The 23,851-nt window shown below is 36.7% G+C and overlaps 1 protein-coding gene across 1 annotated transcript in view; it reads left to right on the forward strand.

Annotated features, from left to right (window-relative positions):
• Positions 1 to 2,718: 2,718 nt before the first annotated feature.
• si:dkey-22o22.2 (neural-cadherin) overlaps positions 2,719 to 23,851 on the forward strand; it is a 146,399-nt gene continuing 125,266 nt past the window's right edge. The window contains exon 1 of the mRNA XM_051131281.1: positions 2,719 to 3,600. Coding sequence (XP_050987238.1) covers positions 2,907 to 3,600 — 694 coding nt within the window. The 5' untranslated portion in view covers positions 2,719 to 2,906. The remainder of the gene's footprint in view (positions 3,601 to 23,851) is intronic.

Below are 23,851 nucleotides of genomic sequence, written 5' to 3' on the forward strand. Positions count from 1 at the left end.
TTCTCAGTATCATCTCATTGAGTGTTTATAACATTTTGCACATGTGATGTACAGTGATTTAAGCGTTTTCAGACATGTCAGTGTAGATGATTAACTTTTGTACAATGCTTTAAAATGCTAGCATGGAAGGACAGCATTTTTATACAAAACCTCTGTTTTTAAACATATCTGGATTAATGAGGATGTAGCCTTTCATTCACTAAAAGATCTAGCCTATAAGAGTCATTTACCCAGCCTAGAGATTAACACAAGGATTCTCCAAAGCTTTTTTGTGTTTAACAGAACAAAGATAATCATACTGGTTTGGAACAACACAGAAAGAGTGTTGTGCTATTAATAAAGAAAAGCCTTGACAAAGTATATTTCTGCAACAATAGTTAAATGTAAATGACTTTAAAACTCTAAAATTGACAACAGTTTTCTTTGTGCCCATTTACAGCTGTCCAATGTACGGTTGCAGATCCACACAGAGCTGAGGGGAAAAATACTGTGTAATGAATCCCCCACTACAGAGTCCATAATAGCACTCATATCAGTTAATTTCATTTCCATTTGAAAAGCGTTTCGATTTGAAAAACATTGTTACATAACAAAAGAGAGAGACTGGAATCGGGCCCATCCTATTAATCTCCTTACCTTGACAATATGGACAATACATGCAGTATGTGCCCATTATGCGTTTCTATGATGGAACATCACGGAATACCCAGCACTTACAGACTAGCGCTAATTAACAAACTGAAAAGGAATGAAAGGGAAAAATGAAATGTGGTTAAATAGGAAAATAATTATGATCAGCAGTGTGCAATCGCGAACTGACCTCGTGCCAAAAAAAGGATTTGTTTGCAATACAAAACGGTTCCATTTACTAACATACGGAATAAAATATTCTCCAGCACGGTTCTAGAATGTTTGATGTCACAGGCTGTCTCACCTGTCTGTGCATGTCCATTGTGCCTCAAACTGAATCCATCAGCCAGATGACACTGAGTGAAGAGTGATGCAGTTGGAATCTACCAGCAAAGCTGCTAAAACTAACCAACCAAACCTTGATCCCCAGTCTTTCAGAGGCAATATGCTGCCTAAAATGCAGCAACTATGCCAGCGCTGAAATAAGAAAGGCTTTAAAGTTTTTGGATTACATTTTGATTGATTTGATATCAAATTTCACACTCCATTATCTTTGGATCTGAGAATAGTTGGGCTAAACCTGTCTATCACAGGACAGATTATGTCTAAAAGACCTGCTGTGGCCAGTTACATAAACTGCTTAGACTTCAGTCATATAATTTTAATAAGTCTAGTCATACGTTTTTTTTTAATCATTTACATAAAACATAAAATGGCCTAATTTGAATCCACACAGTAAGACTACTTCATAAAACACAACATAGTAGCTGTGTTTATGCAACTGCTGTGATTTCATCATAATTCAGTTGTAGAAAATGTGTAGTTACAACGTTGTGCCTTTTGTAGGGCAGTGATGCACTTGTCAAAAGTAGTCTTTTGCACATCAATCTTTGGGTGAAGGAGGAATTTGGAAAATGTTCTCAGATAAAATAAAATTGTATTACACATTGGTAGCATTCTGGGAAGTTTCTATGAATTAAGCATTATTCTGTCACATGTTGCAATCCAGACATTTGATTGCATTTCTGTATCTCAAAAGACTCTATTTTAAAGTAATGTGCTCTGTAAAAACAGACTTTACGAGTACATCATAGGTGCACCCTACACAAGTCTTATGCATGGATACAGTTGAGGTCAAAAGTTGCACCTTGTAGAATCTGCAAAATGTTAATTATTTTACCAAAAAAAGGGGGATGCATGTTATTTTTTTATTTAGTACTGACCTGAATAAGATATTTCACGTTTACGTTTACATTTAGTCCACAAGAGAAAATAATGGTTGAATTTATAAAAATAACCCTTTTCAAAAGTTTACATACACCTGATTCTTTATATTTTGTTGTTACCTGAATTATCCACAGCTGTTTTTTTTTTGTTTTTTTTGTTTTTTTTTTTGTTTAGTGATAGTTGTTCATGAGTCCCTTATTTGTCCTAAACGGTTAAACTGCCTGCTGTTCTTCAGAAAAGTCCTTCAGGTCCCACAAATTTGTTGGTTTTTCAGCATTTTTGTGTATTTGAACCTTTTCCAACAATGACTGTATGATTTTGAGATCCATCTTTTCACACTGAGGACAACTGAGGGATTTGTATGCAACTATCACAGAAGATTCAAACGCTCACTGTTGCTCCAGAAGAAAAAAACAAAACAAAACGATGGATTAAGTAAATAATAATTGTTTTTTTCTAGTTGAATATATTTTAAAATGCAATTTATTCCTGTGATGGCAAAGCTGTTTTTTTTGTCATTACTCCAATTTTTAGTATCACATGATCCTTAGACATTTTCATAACAATTTATAACAAACAAGTCTTTACTGACAAATGTTGATTTATTTTACCTTGCTTAATAGGCTAAAAGTCTGAAAATATTCAAAAACTCTTTCAACAATTTAAACTGCATCCCTGCAGACGTTTCTCCCTTGGTGACCAGCGCAAGCTGCATATTTATTTAAATTTAGTAGGAGGGTCTATACCTCTAGTCCAACCCTTCCGTCACTTTGATTCGCTATCATTTTGAAGGCGGGGCCCCGGGTACCACATGGAGATGCTGTGTATCGGTGGATGCGGGAATGAGTGAGAGTATGGTTGACTGATGCCGGTCGAGGAGCTACACACAAAACATTGACATACTGTATTGAAAACTTAAAGTGCAGATAGTGTTCAAATAGTTTATGTATCTCATTCAGTGGTGGTTTGGGCTACATTTGTAGCATGATATTGATGCATAAAGGATAAAAGTCAGATTTAAAGGACAGAGTGGCAGAATTGATGGAATAATGAGGGCGTATTTACGGATTCCGACTTTTTTCAGATTTCCTACTGCATGTTTTTTCAATATTTTCCTTGCCATTTCTGTTGTGCATTCGGCTGTTTTTTATGGACAAATTGAGGAAGGCGCACCTCCTGGAACTGCTGTCGCTGGGCTTCTTTTTCCTCTGCGAGACAAATGCAAAGAATTAAACTTGGCTGGACTTAAAACAGTTTTGACAGGGGAGGACTCGTCGGATTTTTCACTTGAATATCTGGACAACGCAGGATTCGTTTTAAAAACCACCAAAACTTTTGACAGGGAATCCAAATCGAGCTATTCGGTGAGCGCGCGCTTGCCGCGCTGCAATAAGACAGCTGAAGAAGTGACCGTTAAGATTGAGGTACTTGATAAAAACAACAATGCGCGACAATTTAGCGTACCAACTGACAGGATAGAGATTCATACCGATGTCAAAAGCCGAGTTAGGAAGCCAAGAACCGTTTCTGAAGAAGTATCCTATACCGTTACGGTTTCTGAAGATGTGAAAGTCGGAGACTTGATCTTTACGGTACCGGACCAGAAGTTCGAGAAGAAGTGGTTCGAGGTGGTTTCGGACGGAAACTCACCGGTCCAGATAGAAAGAGACTCCGGACGTGTGTACTTAGCGTACCGTTTGATGTCAACAGCCGAGGTCATGGTCAAAATTCACAACATGAGAGGTATTGTACATACAGCCTTTTAAATTCGTTCATTTGTATGTTTTTAAAGGCATAGTTTCCCCCAAAATGCAAATTTTGTCATCATTCACTCATTATTATGTTGTTCAAAAGCTGTATTGACTTTCTCTCTCCTGTATAACACTGACTGACGTGTTAGAGACTAACGACCTCAGTCCCCATTCACTTTCATTGCATCTTTTCCCGCACAATGAAAGTAAATAGTGACTGAGTCTCCCTAACGTCGCCGTTTATGTTTTGCAAAGGGATGATGTCAAGTGATGACATATTTTTCATTTTGAGTTAACTATTCCTAATCTGCAGTAAAGGTTTGAAAACTGAGCGCGAACATGATGGAGAGAGTATCATCTTGTGTCCATCAAAAGCGGTTATTTGCTTTTTTCACTGCGCCTCACAGCTTTGCTAAACCCACAGCGCACATTATGTGTGAGTTTTGTGACATTTATGGACATGTATTGTTAATTTTAACTGAAGCTTCACCTGAGGTTTAATGTGAGGGAGAAAATACTTAATACAGTAACATACTGAAAAAAGCACCATCATAGTGATTTTCTATTTTTGTTGATGAGTTGCACTGCAGCATATGTGATGTTTAATGTAACGTTATGTTTTCTTTTGATATAATTGCCACCTTTATCTAAAGCAATTTAAATTGCATTTAAAATACACTTTTTTTTAGTTCATGCAATTCTTTGAAACAAACCCATGACACTGGCATTGCTTGTGCCATGCACTGCTGTTTGTGCTACAGGAATCATATGCATTGAGAGAATATGTTTGGGTTGTCAAGTTTGGCTCGTTCCCACTTTGTTTTACTTACTCTAAGTGTGAAATGTTTGTCCTCGCGGTTTGGTAATCAGGTAAGCAAATATTAGAGTGTGTGGCTAGGTTTAAGTGACAAACACAAGCTTCAGATGTATGTTCAGATCCCATTAAGATGTTTTCTTAAAAAAATGTAGTGAAATCATCAAAGAAATGAAGAAACTGGAGCAAAGGAATAGTCTGTGATTCGTACACCCCTGACTGTAATACACTAATGCACTCTGCCGGGTAACTCAGCTTAAATTATTGTGAAACAGATACATCAGGACATGTTGGTTAAAATGAGCTCACTCGGTATCATCAAGTAACTGGGTTCAAGTGAACATAAATGTTATGGAGAAAGTCTTCTAATTATGACCGTGAGTTTAGCTTAAGTGGTTGAGGTCATGCAGGTCTGATTTCGCTAATCAGAGCTCTAAAAGCAAACCTTTATTCAGCTGTTTGTTTGGGATAATTAGTGATATTTATTCACCTGGAAGTCACCAGACAGCACATGTGGTCTCAAATACCTTCGCTGGGGCAGGATGTGTAGTTGACGTTGGGGGATATAAATGTTTGTTTTTGCAAGTGAAGGTCCCAGTCCATCACCTGAATACACCATTGGGGATGTTTGTGACTCTGATTGAGGTCGCCTCAGTGATTGTTTGAGATCGGATGAATATACCTCCTGACATGTTTACTGAAATTGCTCCTCTGAAATAATAGCGCCACGTGTTCCCTTGAAATAGGAGCTATTGTGTGCATTTCTGTAAAGTATTCCAAGCAAATTCTTTGAGGAATGTCTTGTCTGTTGTAATGGTCTTGCATGCACTGATTGGAGAATTACAGGATAATTTAAGTTGGGATAAGAGCTTGTTAGAAAGCTCTATCATCAGCAGTGAGCAGAACAGATGTGGCCTTTTTAAAATTAAACAAGAGTTTTTTCCTACACTTAAGAATCTGTGTAGCGTCTGCCGAGCACATGTCTTGACTATGGGTGGGCGACATGACCAAAGTCATATATTTATGCACAGTTTTATTACTCATATACATCATGATATAGTTGTTTATGCTGGAAAAACTATGAAGAAAATGAAATAAACACATTGTAAGGCCTTTTTTACAGATAATACACTGTACTTGAAAGATACTTCATGTCATTTGATTGTTTTCTGTTATTTCTTGCTGTCTAGTGTGAATTACAGATTTGATTTTATTCCAATTCACAAGCTCTCCATTAGATTTTGTTTTGCTTTGATTCGATTATGTTTCACTTATGTATATTTTAGATATATACAGCCCATTTTTCAGTGTTTCGGCTGAATTAAACTGGTAACTTGTCTTTTTGAGATGTTTGTGTAGTTTTGATTTACTAGAAAACGGTTCAGAGGTTAAGCTGTATGTTTCTTTAGCATGCCATTTATTTCTGTCATTTCACCATACATATACCGTCTGGTCTACGAAGACCAGAACTCGTTGCATTTTACCCTCGCTGTCATTCCAACACTGCCCTCTCTTTAAAACACTACAACACAGTGGAGTGTCCTCTCCACTCTTCTGTGAGAATTCAGCACAATGGGAACACAGTCCTGTTGGCAGCAGAAGAGCTTTGTATCTCATTTTCGGAGGCAGTTTGAAGGACTTTCTCTCTCCAAACGCTTGTATGGTGAAGTCAAGCCAATGCAGGGTCTTCTGGGAGACAATTATTTTTGAATCCATTGTGAAGCCTCATGCTAACACAGTCCGTTTGAGTGCTTTTGGAACGGCGCTGTTTGTTTTGTCCCGTTTATGTGCGAAGTTTGGATGAGAAAGTCCCAACTGTGTTAACAGAGTGAAGACATACTCACACATAGTCCCCGTAGTCTTTGATATCAGACACAAAATGTTGCTTCTCCAGGTAACAGATGCACAGTAGGATAGATATAGATCTGTTTTATGCCAGACATTTTTCATTTGAGATTTTCCTTTTGTTGCAATTGGGATCTAATCAGAATTAGCAGTCTATTTGTTATCGTTGCCAGCAAAAACAAGATATTATCGTGCACATAAAAATTAGGGCTGTGCACACAGAATATCAGTATATTGTGATTCTGTTTACCCTGATCATCTTTTGTTGTTTTTGGATTTATCACACTTATTGATCTATCCAACATCCTGGGGATCAAACCTGTAACTCCATGCTCTAGCAATAGCCTTTAGCATCTCTGTTATATTATTGGCCTGTCACATTTGTATAACAGCAGTACTGGATGAGAGACACCAGTATGGTTGACTCACCCCAATGTCACTTGCCATTTCATCAAGAAGCCACTCATAGAGCAGAGAGGCTTAACAGTTTGTCCTGCACAATTAGCATTAGCATTACTATGCAGCGCACACAGTCAGGGACCGCGGGGCAGCTTTCTAATCCCCATAAAGACCATCCCTGTGGTGCCTTCATTGGCTTGGTAAACACTGATAATGGCTTGCGTGTTGTACGCATTCTCTTCTTTTCCACCCTTAAAGAATCCAAACGCCCATGAAAGTTTAAAATATCCTCAGTAAGATCAACTTTATGGGTCTTTCAACACTGTAGTCTGTTTGAAGAGCTTGCCTAGCGGGTCAGAAGCAAGGGTGAATGATTGGATGTGTGCAGTATGTTCCAAAAAGATGTGATGGTCGGAAGTCAGTTGATTTCTACTGCAGATACACATTTTGAAATGCATGTATTTATTAGGTAACATTTTCAAGTTGTCCATAGCTTCTGGGTCAGTCCACCTGAAGTGGTCCAAAAATTAAATTTTTTTTTTTTTTTTGAGTGATTACCTATGTGCATTATTGTTGCAAAATCAATATTTTTATTTTACTTAATTTTACAACAGTTGTTGTCTTTTTGTCATGGCCCATAACAACAAGATATAAGCATTCAAAACTTTCAGTTTCTAACTTCCACCAATATGGATCAATGATTTTGATGACATCACCCTGCACTTAAGCTTCCCATCAAACCTTCTGTCCAATCAAATGCTCTCTAGAATCTGATGCCGTCCCGCCCCCTACACTATAAATACTTGCTGAAGCTGCTGCTGAAATCAGTCACATGTTCACAGAGTTAGTATTTTCTGATTAGATTTTGGCTCTCATACGCTGTCAAATACCGCTTTACTCAGTGGCTCTGGCTCAAGCTGTAATATAAACAAAACGCTATTATTTTTAAAAAACGGGGACGTGACTGCTTGATATGTCCCACACTGTCTTTCTGTTTCAGTTGAAATTACGTCAGCACAGAGAATAACACTACAGTGGAACTTTAAGTCCAAATGTAATGATCAAAATCGCTCAAAGTGCGCTTATAGGATCAGTTTACAATGGGAAGGGTTCACGTTTACCTCTTTTTTTATTACTATTATTCACTCAAAAATTGGAAAATTAAAAATGCTGAACCATTGAACCACTTGAGTTGGAATGACCTCTCTGACATTGTGCCATAGTATCCAAAGTGTTGTTTTCTAGCATTTAAAAAAAAAATGCAGTTTAGGCTTAGGATTTTTGTTTAGGCAAAGCAAACTATGTTGTAAGGTTACTGTTTGATTTTCCATTGGTAGTCACTTCATTATATCTCTAATGTTCCCATAAATTGGCAGCTCTCATTGAAAATGATTGATGTCCATTCACTGTCCGACAAATGTCTGACAAATCTGTCATTGTGAATGCTGGTTACTAACAGTTGTGCATGAACCCCAACCATTAACCATGGAGTTTCCATCCATCTTCCATTGGACATTGTCACCCTCAGTCACCTCAGTTATGTCAATAAAAGCGAATCAAAAAGGGCCAGCGAAGTGCAAGGGCATAGATTGGTGACCTTGTGTGCTTCACTGTGATATACACAGCTCTGAGACAGTGGAGTTTAGTGGCTTCCTTTTGGCTCAAGACCCATTATATTCCAATCGTCCTTCTTCTCCCTCTGAGCACAGAAATGTTGAGTGTACTTTAGTTGTGATTAGGGGCAGCTTGCCCTTTTGTCTCCCACATGCACTTGATTTGTTCTAAGGACTGCCTCTTCCATCACACACTAGCTTAGCTCAAACTCTGTGCACACCCAGGTCAGAAAAAGGCTTGTCTGCTTCTGTTAAGCTCCCTGACACCAAAGGTGGAAAAATACATACTCTATGTAAACAAATTGTATTCCTTTGATAGCAAAGCTGATTTTCACCGTTATTCCTCCAGTCCTCAGTTTCACATGATCCTTGCTGATATGGTGCTCAAGAAATTTTTGTATTATTATCATTATTATTATCATTATTATGTTGAAAACAGATGTGTTACTTAAAATTTGTCTTTACTGTTGCTTTTCATCAACTTCATGTAAGCTTACTGAATAAAAGTGTTCATTTTAAAAGAAAAAGAAAAATATCTCACTGACCTCAAACTTTTTTTTTTTGAACAATAATGCAGTGAGTAAAATTACTTGGGGTGTTACCGACATCTGGTGAAAATTTCAAGTCAACAGCACCTTTGGAAATATATTTACTAAGAAAAATGGTGACGTGTTCAATACTTATTTTACCCGCTGTATATATAAAATATACAGTAAAATATGCAATAAGTTCGTGAATATATGCACACATGATCACACATAAGATGAATTCAGTAAAATGCAGCAAGTTGGGATACACTTTACTGTAAAGATTGCATAGTTAATGGCCTATAAAAATCAGTTTTAAAAAATCCCAAATTCCATTTTTTTTTAAAATTCCATTCTGTTTCCATTGTAATATTTCTGGATTCCAGTTTTTCCATTTTAACTTTTCTAGACTCTAATTTAATGGTTAAATAAAAAAATATTAATCAAAAAGCATGTCTGATTAATCAAAATCATAAAACCTATACAATTTAACAGCAATTTATTAAAAGTTTAACAAAAATTGTTAAGGCCCTATGAATTTTTCTCAAATTGGTAATTGGTTTCATTAAATTGTAATAATGACAAGCATCTCTAATTAATTGATTTTATATAAAAATACTTATTATTATTTTATTTATTTTTTTATAATTTTTCTGGTAAATATTCCTTAAAAAATACAGTATGATGCTAATAATGTGACTAGAAATTCTAGAAATTGTTTAGGTGTTCATGTACTCATATATTGAGGCGACAGAGGCTGAAAACACAGCGAGCGTCGTGTGTGCTTCAGTATGTGTAGTAAACTAAATTGCGTGTCTGTGCCATTCATTCACACAGAACATGCAGGATTCTTGTTTAGATAGTATTTTTGTGGCTTAATATGCAAAAACACTAGTCCATATTGTGTTTTAATATAAGTGAACTGACCTACTTTTAATTTATTCATCCAAAATTTGGCAAATTCCGTGACATTCCACGTTATACAGTAAATTCCATTTTTATGACTGGATTCTGTGATTCTGTCTGCATTTTCTGCATCGTGGAAATCATAGAGCCCCACATACTGTAAACCAGAGAGTGCTGGTAACTGGCAGGTTGTTATCTTGGTCCTTACAAGAACTGAGTCATGAACCATCACCATTGCAAAGCATTTAACCTCAGGTTACTCCTGGGGGATTGTTTCTGTAATAAGCCCATTACACCGAATTGGAACAATAAATGATAGGGTGTTGTTATTATTTGTAAGATTTACTGTAGAATGAGAAATAGGAACATTGCAGACAGTTGTGATGGCTGCCCTGGGCAGGTGATTAGAAATGTCACTCATTAGTCATCTGAAGAGATGCTCACTTAGGCGTGCTGTCAGTTTGAGGAGGTTTGTTTATCTGTAGTGGTCCATTAATTACCTCTTCATCACTTATGCGCTGACAGTAAACCCACAAGAGAACAATGACCCACTCTAATCCCCTGCTAGACACCTTTTAACTAAACATAACACTTTAAATTTTTCAGCAATCCCTATAAGTCTTTAGATTATAATTCTGGCGAAAGTTGCTTTCCGGAATCTTGTCCCCCATGCCCTTCAGTGACACATTCAACCAGCAGAAGGAATTCAAACGCTCAGAGGCATCTCAGACCACCCGTTTCTCACCCGTTCGTTTGCTTTGTACAATTAGTCCTTTTCCCATCTGCTGTGGTTAGCCTAAGGACCTGATCATGATCCCCTGCTCCAGAGAAGGACTATTATAGCAATGTGCACAGGAGATTTCACCCTGCGCTGAGTTATTCTGAAGATCACATGTTGTGCATGGGGTGATGGGCGGCTGTTTGAGACAAAGTGATTTTAATTGTGCCTTTAAATTCATGCTGTTGTGTGTGCGCGCATTCAGAGAAGTTCAGAGACCGCTGCAGGATATACTATTGTGAGGAAGCCAAAGCTTTACAGAATGATCTTTTTTGGTTGTAAATGAAGCCCTGGAGAGCTGTCTGGGTCCGTTTGAATCAGTGTTACTGAGGGCTGGACAGGGCTGGTGAGAAAAGAGGATTTGTGTGTATTGTGTATTGAGTGTGTGTGTGCATTGCACGCATATGTTTATATGGTTTTTGGCTTGTGAGATTGGATGTAAAGTCAAAAGCTGTAGTTTTTTGTCAAGTCTGCTACTGGAGGAAAGACGAATATTTTATGCTACAAGTCAGTTTAGATCATGGTAAGGGGAAATAAGTAAATAAATAACAATGTGTAAATTCAGAAATGTAAATTTTTTTTTTACTTTCCTTTTCTGGTCTCTCTCCAGTGTACTAAGTACTTGGGCTGTTTGTTGTTTGTTCCTGTTTTGATCTCTCTGTCCGTACCCTGTCCTCAGAGTTAATCGAACTTTGTGCCAGCATGGCAGGCTGCCTGTCCGTTGTGCTATAATAGTTTATTGACAGGATATGTAGAGTGGCCCAGAGCCATGGTGTTTTTTAACGATGAATTAGGGCAAGGTCATCCGAAACCCCAGTCCTCTCGCCCCGTGGTAAACTGCACCAAGCCTCAGCCACACGGGGCTCCCGTTTCAGCCTCGGTTTTTGATCTTAATTGTTAAATTGGTCACGCTGGCTTGGATTTATTTTAATTCCTGGAGAAGAACGCTGTCACTCCTCTTTTCCTCCCACCCTTTTGGAAATCCCTCACTTTCATGGCAAAAGAAATTGCTCTTGAAGTGCATTCAATTTAAAGCTTCCGCTGAGGGATTTCAGTCACAAATTTATTTATCAAAGTTGGCGATCAGAGTTTCGGCTGATTGAACTGATATCAGTAAGCTGGGGGGAAAAAAAAAAGAGATAAAAAATCCCATTCTGCCAATGAGTGGTTTTGATTCGTCTTTCAATCTAGCTGAACACGCTCCCATTAAGAGATCAATGAGGACGAACTGTTCCCTTTTGTGTGGAAAGTGCAGCCACTGGAAAGAATTGCACAGTGCTTATCATTGTGTAATAGCCCTTGGAAATATAAGGTGAGATGTTTGCCTTTGTGATTGTCCACCTGAGAATGGTGCAGCTTGTTTTTTGCCACTTTTATTTAGACCAGGGTTTCTCAATTGGCAGGGCTCTACAGTGTGACCAATTCAGTCGCATTTATTTAGGAGCACCATGTGCGAGTGACCCGAATCACCCTCAGTTTGCGCTGAGGGGAGCTTCAAAGCTTTCTATGTGTTTTTGCAGCATTTTGTAATGCATCACAGACATGTCTCACAAATCCTTTCATAAACGTGTGTAAAGAGAGTGTAAATAAGAGATTCACTGTGCAGTGTAGAGAGCTTCGTTGATTATAATGGAACTTTATGAGATCGTGATTAACTAAAATGAGTGACAGCTTTTAATGATTTCTAAGGGAGTTTGTAAATGAGATATTGATTGAATACAACAGTTAAATCAAAAAGAAGCTAATATTATAGTAATAATATAGTGACTTACATTGTCTGCCTATAACATTTTTGCCTGATTTTGCTCTATTTCGTCATCAAAAATAGTCTGAAACAAGTCACAACTGAGCCGCTGCGCATCTTCATTCAAACACAGCGGTGTTTATGAATGAACGTGTTTTTTTTTTAAACGAATCTAGTGAGTCAATGATTCAATTTCCCATTCATAAAGAGAGTCACTTGCTATATTCCTGAATGAATCAGCCGTTCAAATGAATCAAATGAATGATTCAGTAATTAAATCAGTGACTTGCTGCCACCTGCTGGCAGTTTTATTTTTATTTTTAAAGTATATTCTCAGTTATTTAAATCATGTAGTATTTCTATATTCAAAATTTTATATTTAAAACAATAATCTCAACATGAATTTATGAATTTGATTGCACTCATGCCACCTCTGAGCCTCATTAAACGTATGAAAATACACCTACAAGTCACTTTTGTGTTCTTCTTTTGTGTTCTTACAAATTAATTTTGTTAATATTGATTTTATTTGATTGTTAACTTATTCTACTTGTTCTTATTCTGTTGTTTTAATTAGAAATTTTAAAGAGAAAAGTAAGCGTAGAGTGACTGGTGGTTTGTGTGATTGTATAAATAATATAAATTAGAAAAAATCTAAATGATAAAATTCCAAAGTAAATAAATACAAAATTAAAAAGTAATTTAAAAGACAATAAAATTAAAAAATGAGAATTGTCTCGTAAAAAATTATTAAATTAGCTTTAATAAATTGCAAGAACAATGTGAAAGTGTTGTGACACTTACTGGGGGTATTGTGAAAAATGTTGGTGACTCAGTGAGTCGTGCACTCTGTCTAGAAATAACAATCTTCGTTATTCCATTGCATGAAGTTGATATGAAAGGAGTGCAGATAATTTGTTAAAGTCATTTGACAGTTAGAGCCATTAACATGAAAATTGTATCCGCCGACCGGTTTGTGTGCCAAGCATTTCGATACAGTTTGTGGGATCAGCATGTTTTCTTCCTGTATTCTCTTCCTTTGTACGGTGGAAATGAGAGCTCTCCAAAGCCCTGACACACAGTAATTATGTGAACTCTGTTTGCGGCGAGCATCTGTCTCTCTCTCTCTCCCTCTCTCTCTTCTTTCTATGGTTTGCATGCGTCTGCTGAATCTTGGCAACTGTCTGATGTCACCACTACAACACAAGCTGAATGCAACCCAAGGAAAACGGACCCTTTGCATACGCTGTTAAAGGTATGGTTCACTAAAAATTAAAATTCTGTTATCATTTTCTCATTTAAGCTATTAAAATAGTGATTTGGAGAATAATGATGACAGAATGTATATTTTTGGTGAACTGTCCCTTTAAATACATGGAGACCTAATTAGATCATTAAATATGTTCAAGCTTGGCTTGCATTTGGTTTGAGACCTGGTGGCAAAGAATTATCCTGATCTGTATTCCTCCCTTTCTTCCCGTCCCAGTACTGTGACCCAAATATGCAGCATGTTGTGAATGAACACCTGGGCCTGCGAGGCTTTTAGCCCACAACTGGAGAAACACCTGCGCCACACACTTGCACATCCCGTAGTCTCCAGGAGTCCGACACCAGCTGTTCCTGGCCAGTGTTCTTGGAGTAAAGCTAGTGGAAGCACGTAGCTTTATGTGCAGCTCTGGATGTCAGAGGAGACAGATAATTTTGATGAGGAAAACACATCAACATGTGTTGGAAGGTTCACAAGCCAATAAACTGTGATGGGAAATCAATATTATGTAAGCACGCAGTCGAAAATCTCTCCAGTGTTACTGTCGATTTCACACGGGGCCGCGGCGCAGTCCTAGATCGTCATTTGCATATTGCTTTGCAGCTCCCTCTTTTGAAATGCCAACTTCAAAGAGCGAAAATAAACTGACAGAAAGAGGGACTCGTTTAAAGATTTAAAAGCTGCAGAAATCAATTAAGCAAATACGCAGAGAGTTCTTAGGTCTGTACACGGCAGAAAATCAACAAACAAACACAGTTAGTTTGAGATTTCGCGTTCAATTGAAGGCCGTCCCGGAGACGTCTGCGGGTAAACTAGTCTTGTAAAATAAACACATACCCTTCAGCGCTGACGCTCGGCCCCATGGGTATAGTTTTATAGAACTATCGCTCACTTGGTGAGGTGTGACTCTCAAAAGGCATCATTTATTCAGTTTCACGTGACACTTTGTGAAATGGATATTGAGTTGACTACATGAATCTTAGTAAAAAATGACTTTGTGGGGGAAAATAAATGCCCACGTAGGATTTAAGGAGCGACCTATTGATTGCACACAGTGAGCTGTATTCTTGGGATTTGTTTGGTTTGTTTTTTGGCACATGAATGTCATTATATGAGATTGAGAAGGGGATAAATAAACAGAAATGTTTGATATTTTTTCAGTTTTAATATCTTAGCAGGAAACGTATATCAAAAGTAGCACCCAAATGAGCTATTTTAAAAAGAAAAGCATTTTATTCCAAGAGTGAATTAAAACAATGAATATGCTTCAGTTTTCTTTCTTTTTTAATGACAAACAGGTCTCAGTGGAAATGCAAGTGAAAAGGCAAGAAAAGTGAATGAAAATACTTTTCTGTAATATACATAATGGAATATTTTTTGCTAGTTATATTATCCATTATAAGTTCAAAACTGTAAGTCCAATGACACAAAACACACAAATGACAATTGCAAGTTATGCTCTGAGGGTTTAGTATTTTGGGTTAGGAGTTCATAATCATAACTCTAGATGTGAGACCTTTGTACGTCTTCCGAAAACAAATTAAGATATTTTTGATGAAATCTGAGAGCTTTCTGACTTTCTGATTTTTGCTTCTCCTGCATAGACAGCAACGCAACTACTACGTTCAAGGCCCAGAAAGGTAGTAAGGACATCAATAAAATAGTCCATGTGACATCAGTAATGTTATGAAGCCAAAAGAATACTTTTTGTCTGCGAAGAAAACAAAAATAACAACTTCATTCTACACTTTCTTTTCTTCCGTGTTAGTCTTTGACGCACATTAGGGTGACCATACATGCCATTTTTACAGGGCACGTCCTGGCCAGGAATTTTGTATTGCCTAAAATATCCAGGATTTGGCTGTTTGCGCTGCGCAGACTGATTGTTGTATGACATCCGTGATAGCTATAGAAAGCAGATGGCTCCTTTTGCTTTCGAATTGCTCTCACAGTACTTTGATATCATACAACAATTGGTCTGTGTGGCGCGCTTCAAGTCAAATGAAAGAACAAACCGACACATCTAAAATGTACGCGTATGTGCGTCGCTTTGACCATTCTCTGTAGATCCCACCTTCTTACACACCACGATTGGTCGATGATTGGTCGATTATGTATAATTGTTGAATAAAGCTCACAAAAAAAGTATTCTCGTAGCTTCATAAAATTTTATTTGAACCACTAACGTCACATGGACTATTTTAACGATGTCCTTACTACCTTTCTGGGCCTCGAACGTGGTTGTTGCGTTGCTGTCTATCCAGGGTGAGACAGCTCTCAGATTTCATTAAAAATATCTTCATTTGTGTTCCAAAGATGAACAAAGGTCTTGTGGGTTTGGAACAACATGAGAGTGAGTAATTAATGGCAGAATTTTCATTTTTAGGTGAACTATCCCTTTAACAGACACTAGTAATAATGTCAATCACTGTGGCTAGTTTTCCTGTTATGAAGGAAATACATAAGCAGACATCCTTAGGGTAAAGTTTTGGGAGACAACCTTACTCTGTTTCGTGCTCACACTTCATGCTCTGAGGCCCAGTAGGTTAGTGCTTTTGGAAGCTAAAACTTCACTGTGTGGGAAGACAGGTTTGGGTAATTTACCTCTGACATTCCCATCAGGTGAAAACTTAATGGAGGGCATTTAACTTCAGGGCCCCATTTTTAAAGAACATCTTGTCTGTTGGCTTTATTTTAGGACAAAACTGGCATTTTGCTTTGAAACAGGTCTTGAACTGCAAAATAGGAGAGATTCAGATCCCAAACGTTGTGTAGTTACATTTGATGTGTGCAACTTTAGATCCTAGTCACATATGGGTCAAGTGTTATTTGATTTTTTGAGGATACTCTGTTCTTTTTTCATAACTGAGCTTCTTGTAATATAATACAGTTGAGGTCAAAAGTTTGCATCCCCCTTTCAGAATCATTAAAAATGAATGTTAATTATTTTACCAAAAAAAGAGGGATCATTCAAAATGCATGTTAGTGTTTATTTAAAACTGACCCGAATCAGATATTTCACATAGAAGATGTTTACATGTAGTCCACAAGAAAACAAAAGTTGAATTTTTAAAAATGTGACATTTCCCTGGCTCTTAATGCATCGTGTTTCCTTCTGAAGCATCAGTGAGCATTTTAACCTTTTGTAATAGTTGCATATGAGTCCCTCAGTTGTCCTCAGTGTGAAAAGCTATGTTGGAAAGGGTTCAAATACACAAAAATCCTGGAAAGCCAAAGAATTTGTGGGACCTGAAGAATTTTTCTGAAGAACAGCAGGCAGTTTAACTGTTCAGGGACTCACAGAAAACTATCACTAAACAAAAAAAAACAAAGCTGTGGATCATTCAAGTAACAACACAGTATTAAAAATCAAGGGGGTGTAAAAACTTTTGAACCAGGTCATCAACTGTTATTTTTTCTCTTGTGGACTATATGTAAACATCTTTTATGTGAAATGTCTTATTCAGGTCAGTACTAAATAAACAATAACATGCATTTTGTATGATCCCTCTTATTATGGTAAAATAATTTACATTTTTAATGATTCTAAAAGGGGGATGCAAACTTTTGACCTCAACTGTATAAACTGAACCTACGTTAAACTGCAGTTTAATTTGCTTTTAGGTTGTTGACAGGCACAGTTTGCAATGCTCATTCTTGGAGACCCTAATTTTTTCTCTAGTATTTTCAGTTCATTTCACTGTCTGGCGACAGTGTCTTCATTCCTTCGTTCTCTCTCCATATGCCCATGAAGCCTTATCCTTGACGTGATTTGGCTCATCATATTTTACTTCTTAAGAGGGGTTGTGTGCTATTATGCTCTCCTACCAAACCACAAAGCTTAAAACTTTAAAGCCACTTTGGAAGAACTCTCTGTTTCCCTCACAAAACAGATGTTTCTCCGATCATCTCTCCATAATGGAGTGCTAACAACAGCATCCCGCTCCCATCAGCTCATGAAATCTGCCCAGCGCAGACAGGAAGAGCTGCCCTTACCAGAACATTATGCCGTCCGGTCAGCATTCTGACATTTTATGTGCACGCGATCTCCGGCACGTCCCGCGGAGCCAGATTGCATAACCAGGATTTGATTGGAAACATGAAAGCTGCATTGTGTTGCTCTGAGCCACATCAGATTCAAAGCCGAGTCCAAACGACAGTCAGAACCGAACGCTCCTCCAGAAACGAGGGCAACATGTCCACAAGGCATTTCCGCATCCACGGGCAAATATCGCACAACAAAAACGTAACCAAAGGCTGTTCCTGACTATATCACACCGTCTTGCTAGTTTTGGCTGCCTAATTTCTCTATTTGATGCTGTTGTTACATCATTTTACAGTCCAGCACCTTAGCAGAAAGAATTAATTATTAAAGGTTTGATCTCATTTACTATTTATGATCTTAAACAACACGTTCCAGCTTACTGCTTAAAACAAAGCACTGAAGACCAACAGCTTTCAGTCTCAATTTAAGTGGCCTTATGTCAGAAGATCCTTTGGCACTTTTCCCTACAAGTTCTGAAAACATATTTAACATCCAGAGAAATTAATTACAATCTTTATGATACCACAACCTGCTTTTAATGCAGCGGTCAGAAGTTATAGCGAATAATATTGCATCAGTCTTGCTAGACTGATTTGCTCCAAACTTGAGTTGGTTCCAGGTCGGGCAGCAACACCCTGTCGTTGGAAACATGTATGCACATATTTTGCACTGAGCAGATGCGATTTCAAAGATTAATGGAGGTGACTGCAGGGGTCTGTTTTGTGTGAGTCTTATAGGCTATTTAAGACGCCTGTTCACCACACAGGGTATTAAGGCTTCGGCTGCAGCTTGTGGAGTGTTTGTTGATTTATGAACAGGCAGAGGAAACTCAGTTAAACAGAAGGTCCCCTTAATGAGCAGACTGTGTGAAGTTTTAACCGTCTTTCTTCCGTGCTCAGAATATCAGGAAAGGTTTTGTCCTCACTTGAGCTTCACAGGAGTTCCCTGTGACCTGTTTACCTTTTGTGCTGCCCAGGCTAGAGGCTAAATCGCATGGCACAGCTTCTGAGGTTCTTAGCCCTGATAAAGTGAAAGGGGATATAGAAGGAAAGTGACTACAGGAGATAATTGTTTGAATTTGTTGCAGCTGACTTGTCACTTTTATGATTAGTTCAGTTCGTTGAAATCTTTGTCATACAGAGCACCTCAAATTTTATATTTATAGTTGGGACGTTTTTAGTATCTCTGCCAGTATTTTCACTGGCAATAAAATAAAATAAACATTTTTCAATCTTAGATTTACCGTTTTTCATTAAAACTTGCAACAAGCTTGAAATTATCCAGCCGTAAATTCACAAACCTTACTTTTTTTTCTTTTGAGCCTTGCATTTGCTTGCATTATCATTGAATGAATGCTTCTCATCAGTAATGCAGTGTTTGAATGAGATTCATTATAGGGTCAAGGATTCTCCTTTGAGTAGACCATCATAAGGGTCTTTTTGCAATCTGATAATTTGTTAAGTTAGAAGAGTGCATAAAATCCAAGATTTATGGAAGTAGGTCTTTGTATCCCATGGTGGACAGAGAGTGCAGGATCTGGAAACACTGGCTGAATGCTCTCCACATGGTCACTGTCTGTTTGGAGGCCGCTTGTCACTGACCTCTGGCTCAGAGTGTCTGGGGGGAAGGGGGCTGTGGGTGTCAGAGATGCAACGGGTCACCCTTCCTGCAGGGGAAATCTGAAACACTGTCTTTTTAGGAGCTGTGGGGTCATTTTTTTTATCTGTAGGTCTTTAAGTAGTTTTGCACTTTTTATTATTTTATTTCATTTTAATATTTTATTTTAATTTATTTGATTTTATTATTTTAATTTATTGGATTTTTATTATTTTATTATTAAATTAAATGTGTATTGTTTTATTTTATTGTTGTTATTTTATTTATTTTGTTATTTAATTAATTTAATTAATTTTTTATTATTTTATTTTATCTTTATTTTATTTTATGTATTAATTTTATTTTTTAATTTAATTTTTATTACTTTATTTTATTATTTTAATTTATTTTATTATTTAATTTGTATTATTGTAATTTATTGTTTTTTTATTTTATTTTTAATTAATTTATTTAATTTATTATATTTTATTATTTAAATTCGTTTTTATTTTATTGTATTATTTTAATTTATTTAATTTTATCATTATTTTATTTAAATTTTGTACATTTTATTTAATTAGTTAATTCAATCTTTATTATTTTATTTTTATTTATTTATTATTTTATTTTATTATTTTTATTTATTTTATTTTTTATTCTATCTTATTGTATTATCTTATTTTTAAATACATGCATAGTTTATATTTTTACATTGGCTTCAAAACTGGTTCAGTCAATCATATTTTCATGAGTTATCTTTCTCTTTCTCATTTATCTCGTACCTTTCCTCTCATCCACTGACTAACTCCACAAGGAGACTAAGTTGTAGTTTACTGCCAAAAGAATATGACAGTAGCAAGCCAAGACAAACAAAGTTCACAGATGCTGTTTAACTTAATCTAACACTTTTTGCCATATGCACTCATTGCTGAATAATCTCACATATACTCGTATAAACAATGATGAATTATTCAAGATCCTCATGAATGTTTAAATCCTGTAAATTACTATATCATTTATAAGAGCATGATGGGCAGGCATGCATAGTAATGCCTATTAATGTTTTTAATATTACAGTAAACGTGGCCAAGTTTTCATCTTTTATGCAAAAATTAAGATTTTAACTCTGCATGGTCACAGCAAAAGATTTTTATGTTATGTTATAAAATTGCAAAATAGACCTACATTATATTGCATTCATTGTTTTTGAACTAACAATCACCTAGTAGCACATCGAGAAAAACTCAAAGCCCCATAGCAACCTCTGTAGCAATGGTGGGCAAGATTTCAGTCATGTTTTTATTATCTGTGATGAGAGAAAAAGTTAAAAAATAGATCCTCTTAAGCTGAGAATGTGAGAGTTTTCAGACATCTCACCTCTGTTCTCTAGGGTGAAGTACGTCAGCTGCCATTAAAAGGTGTGGATGGTTTGAAAATGAAATGTTTTGAGTATTTTAAGAAGGTGAGGAAAAAGCTAAAAATCTCACACAGTGTGTCGATCATGGTGCGGAGTGTGGCACGTCAAGACTGCAATTGTTTTTGTAATGAGGTGGTAGACTGTAAACCCAGCATTGCAAGGTGTTAAAGCTCTCTACTTAAAAAGGAAACCTTCCCCCATTAAGCACACACACACACACACACACTTGCTCTGTCTAAATGTAACGTCTGCATGTGATGTGATGAACATCTGTGTAATCGTGTGTGTGTATGTTTTCTACCCCACAAACACACACGCACACCCTGAGGGGTTAAAAGCACTGCCCTGTTTAAGCAGTGTGCCTGTGTTTGCCCCTGCTGTGCGCACTGATGTGGATGTGTAAATTGTGTTGTGCGTCGCACGTCTGTGTTGTTGTTTTTTTCTGGGATCAGGGAGAGGAAAGGGAACAAAGAGGTGCTGGCGTGTTGGAGTCAGAAATATCTGCTATGCTTATTTTCAGCCCCAAACACCTTTTCACACTGCTGTGTTACCAAGACATGAAAAAGAGAAAAGTCGGCATACAGAGGCCTGATGAATGGCGCTGATTTCAGTTTATTTCTTCACAAAATATCCTTTCTTTGTGTCTTTTTGGCAGTTTTTACATCTAAGCTAACAGGAAATCAAAACTGACCTTAAAGTATTTAGTTAGGTACATATTCGTGGTCATGTTGGGATTGATTCATCAGCGCATGCTATTCTAAACAGTGTCTTTGTAGTCTTAGGTTTGTACGACATACCTTATTCAGTTCCATTTATGTACTTTTCACAATCCAATTAATTCTCAGTGGATAGAATCAGGATCCACCATATATTTTCTGTTCTGTTTAACTTAATTTTAAGATTTAGATAATCTAGAAATAACTTAAAGAAGGAAAGATTTTATTATTTATAAGCACTTTATGTAGCTGAAACATTTATTTTATTCATTAGTGTTTTAAATGTCTTGTTTCTTTCATTTTTTTAACAAAGTAGTATAGATTTGCAATATCACCCATTACATCAAAAGAATTATAGGCGGTATTTTAATTAATTTTATTAAGTAATTTTATTTTATTTTTAGTTTTTTTTAATTTTAGTAATATTTTATTTTTATTTTATTTTATTTCATTTAATTTTATTTTTATTGTTTTATTTTATTTTATATATTTTTTAAGAGTTTTAAGTACTTATTTCAGTAGTTTTAAGTATTTATTTATTTGTTTTATTTTATTATTTTCACCTTTTATATATTTATTTATTTATTTATTTATTTTGTGATTTTATTTCATTTTTGTAATCTAGAAATAAAGAAGGAAAGATTTTATTTATTTGCACTTTATGTAGCTAAAACATTTCTTTTATTCATTATTGTTTGATTTTTTTCTTTTCAAAACTAGTATAGATTTGTAATATCGGCCATTACATCAAAGGAATCATAAGCCTATCTGTATTTTCCAAAATTGAAATAGTGTAAAATCTTATATTTTGGGCACATTATGATTCTGTATATGATATTTAACTCAATTAAATAAAGGTTCCAATAGGGGTTTTTGCAGCAGTGTTGCCAAGACCCTTGAATTTGAATTTTACCAGGAGAAAAATCGATAATTTTGACCCATACAATGTATTGTTGGCTGTTGCTACTTATAAGAGCTTTAGATGCATATTTTTCACTTTGTCTCTCACTGAATACAGGTTTAGATAGGGACCAGTCCCCATTTAGACCTGTATTTAGAGCTGTCAACTTCAGTTCACCCTGTGTGAATGTTAACACCGTGTGTTTTTGCAAGCTTCGCATGAATCAAAAGTTCTCCTTGAGCATTCAGCAGAAACTCAAAGTTCTCCAGGTGCATTTCAATGAGGATGCAACTCAAAGGAGACTGTATATTTGAAACAATTTCCTCCCCCGTCCTGAAAGCTCGCTTTTAATTACGCCACAGAAATCAATTCTCAGGTTGCAGTGGTGCCTGAATCCAGTATGAAATTGCCACAGTGTATTTGGGGCTGTTATCTTGGGCGAGCTTTAGCTGAACACACATATTTGCAGTGAGTAACAAGTCCAAGCTTTGAAGTTGTGCTCCTAGCGAGTGTGAGGGACTCCTTTGATGTTTTCTGCCTGGTGTGTTTCTGCTGGGAGAGTCCTGACAGAGACAGAAAGAGAGACAGAGAATCCGCAGATACTACCTGGCCTCTAAGGGCTCACATAAAAGACTGTGTCATCTTACACAGTTAGCAAATGCCTCACTTAGTTAAGGACTATAGAAATTGGTGGCAGGGTGAGCAAGCAGGGTGGCAGAAACAGCCAAAAGACCATTTTTCGTTCTGTTTTCCCATGACTCCAAGTGATTATGTCACGGTTTAGTCATAAATTTCAGATGAATGACGTGTGACGTGTCTCCCCGACCTTGGCTGATCTTCGAAGCCCTCCTGTTCAGCAAGACAGGATTAAATTGCCAGGGAACTTTGCGACTGTGCCCACTGTAGCATGAGATGGAGGTTCCCAGGACTGAATTTTACACAGTTGAACTCTTGAACCGGGGAAACGCTACGCCCACCGTGTCCAACTCTTCACTTTGATGGGCGAGGCAGCTCGAAAGATCACCCCACAACTCAGTCATGTTGTTTATTCTCGTCTCAGATGCTTCTTGCCTTTATTTCCAGACTGCTTTGATAATAACTCAACCTCCTCGGGGGAGAGAGGCACTAAGGTGTGGATGTATCACGGTTAGCAAGAGATTTGTTCAGCCATTATGCTTGAATAAACAACTTGAAAGCATTACACACAGCATTTAAAATGAACACTCAACATGCATGAAATGTGAGAAAAAAATGTGTTTTAGGACAATAGTAATGATTGAATGGTTGAAATTTGCAGTTTTTTATTTTATATGTGCACTGTATGAGCTAATATTAAAACAAAAATTTATAGATAATTTACTCACCCCCTTGTCATCCAAGATGTTCATGTCTTTCTTTCTTTAGTCAATAAGAAATTATGTTTCTTAAGGAAAAAATTTTAGGTATTTTCTCCATGTGGACTTCAGTGGTGCCCCCAAGTTTGAACTTCCAAAATGCAGTTTAAATGCAGCTTCAAATGGCTCTAAACCAGCTGAGGAAGAAGGGTCTTATCTAGCAAAACGATCTGTCATTTTCAAAACAAATTGACAATTTATATACTTTTTAACCTCAAATGCTTGTCTTGTCTTGTCTCTGTGATGCGTCTGTGTAATCTGGGTCAAAACAGTTAGGGTAT

The sequence above is a fragment of the Labeo rohita genome, chromosome 16, assembly GCF_022985175.1.
Source record: "Labeo rohita strain BAU-BD-2019 chromosome 16, IGBB_LRoh.1.0, whole genome shotgun sequence".
Taxonomy (NCBI): Eukaryota; Metazoa; Chordata; class Actinopteri; order Cypriniformes; family Cyprinidae; genus Labeo; species Labeo rohita.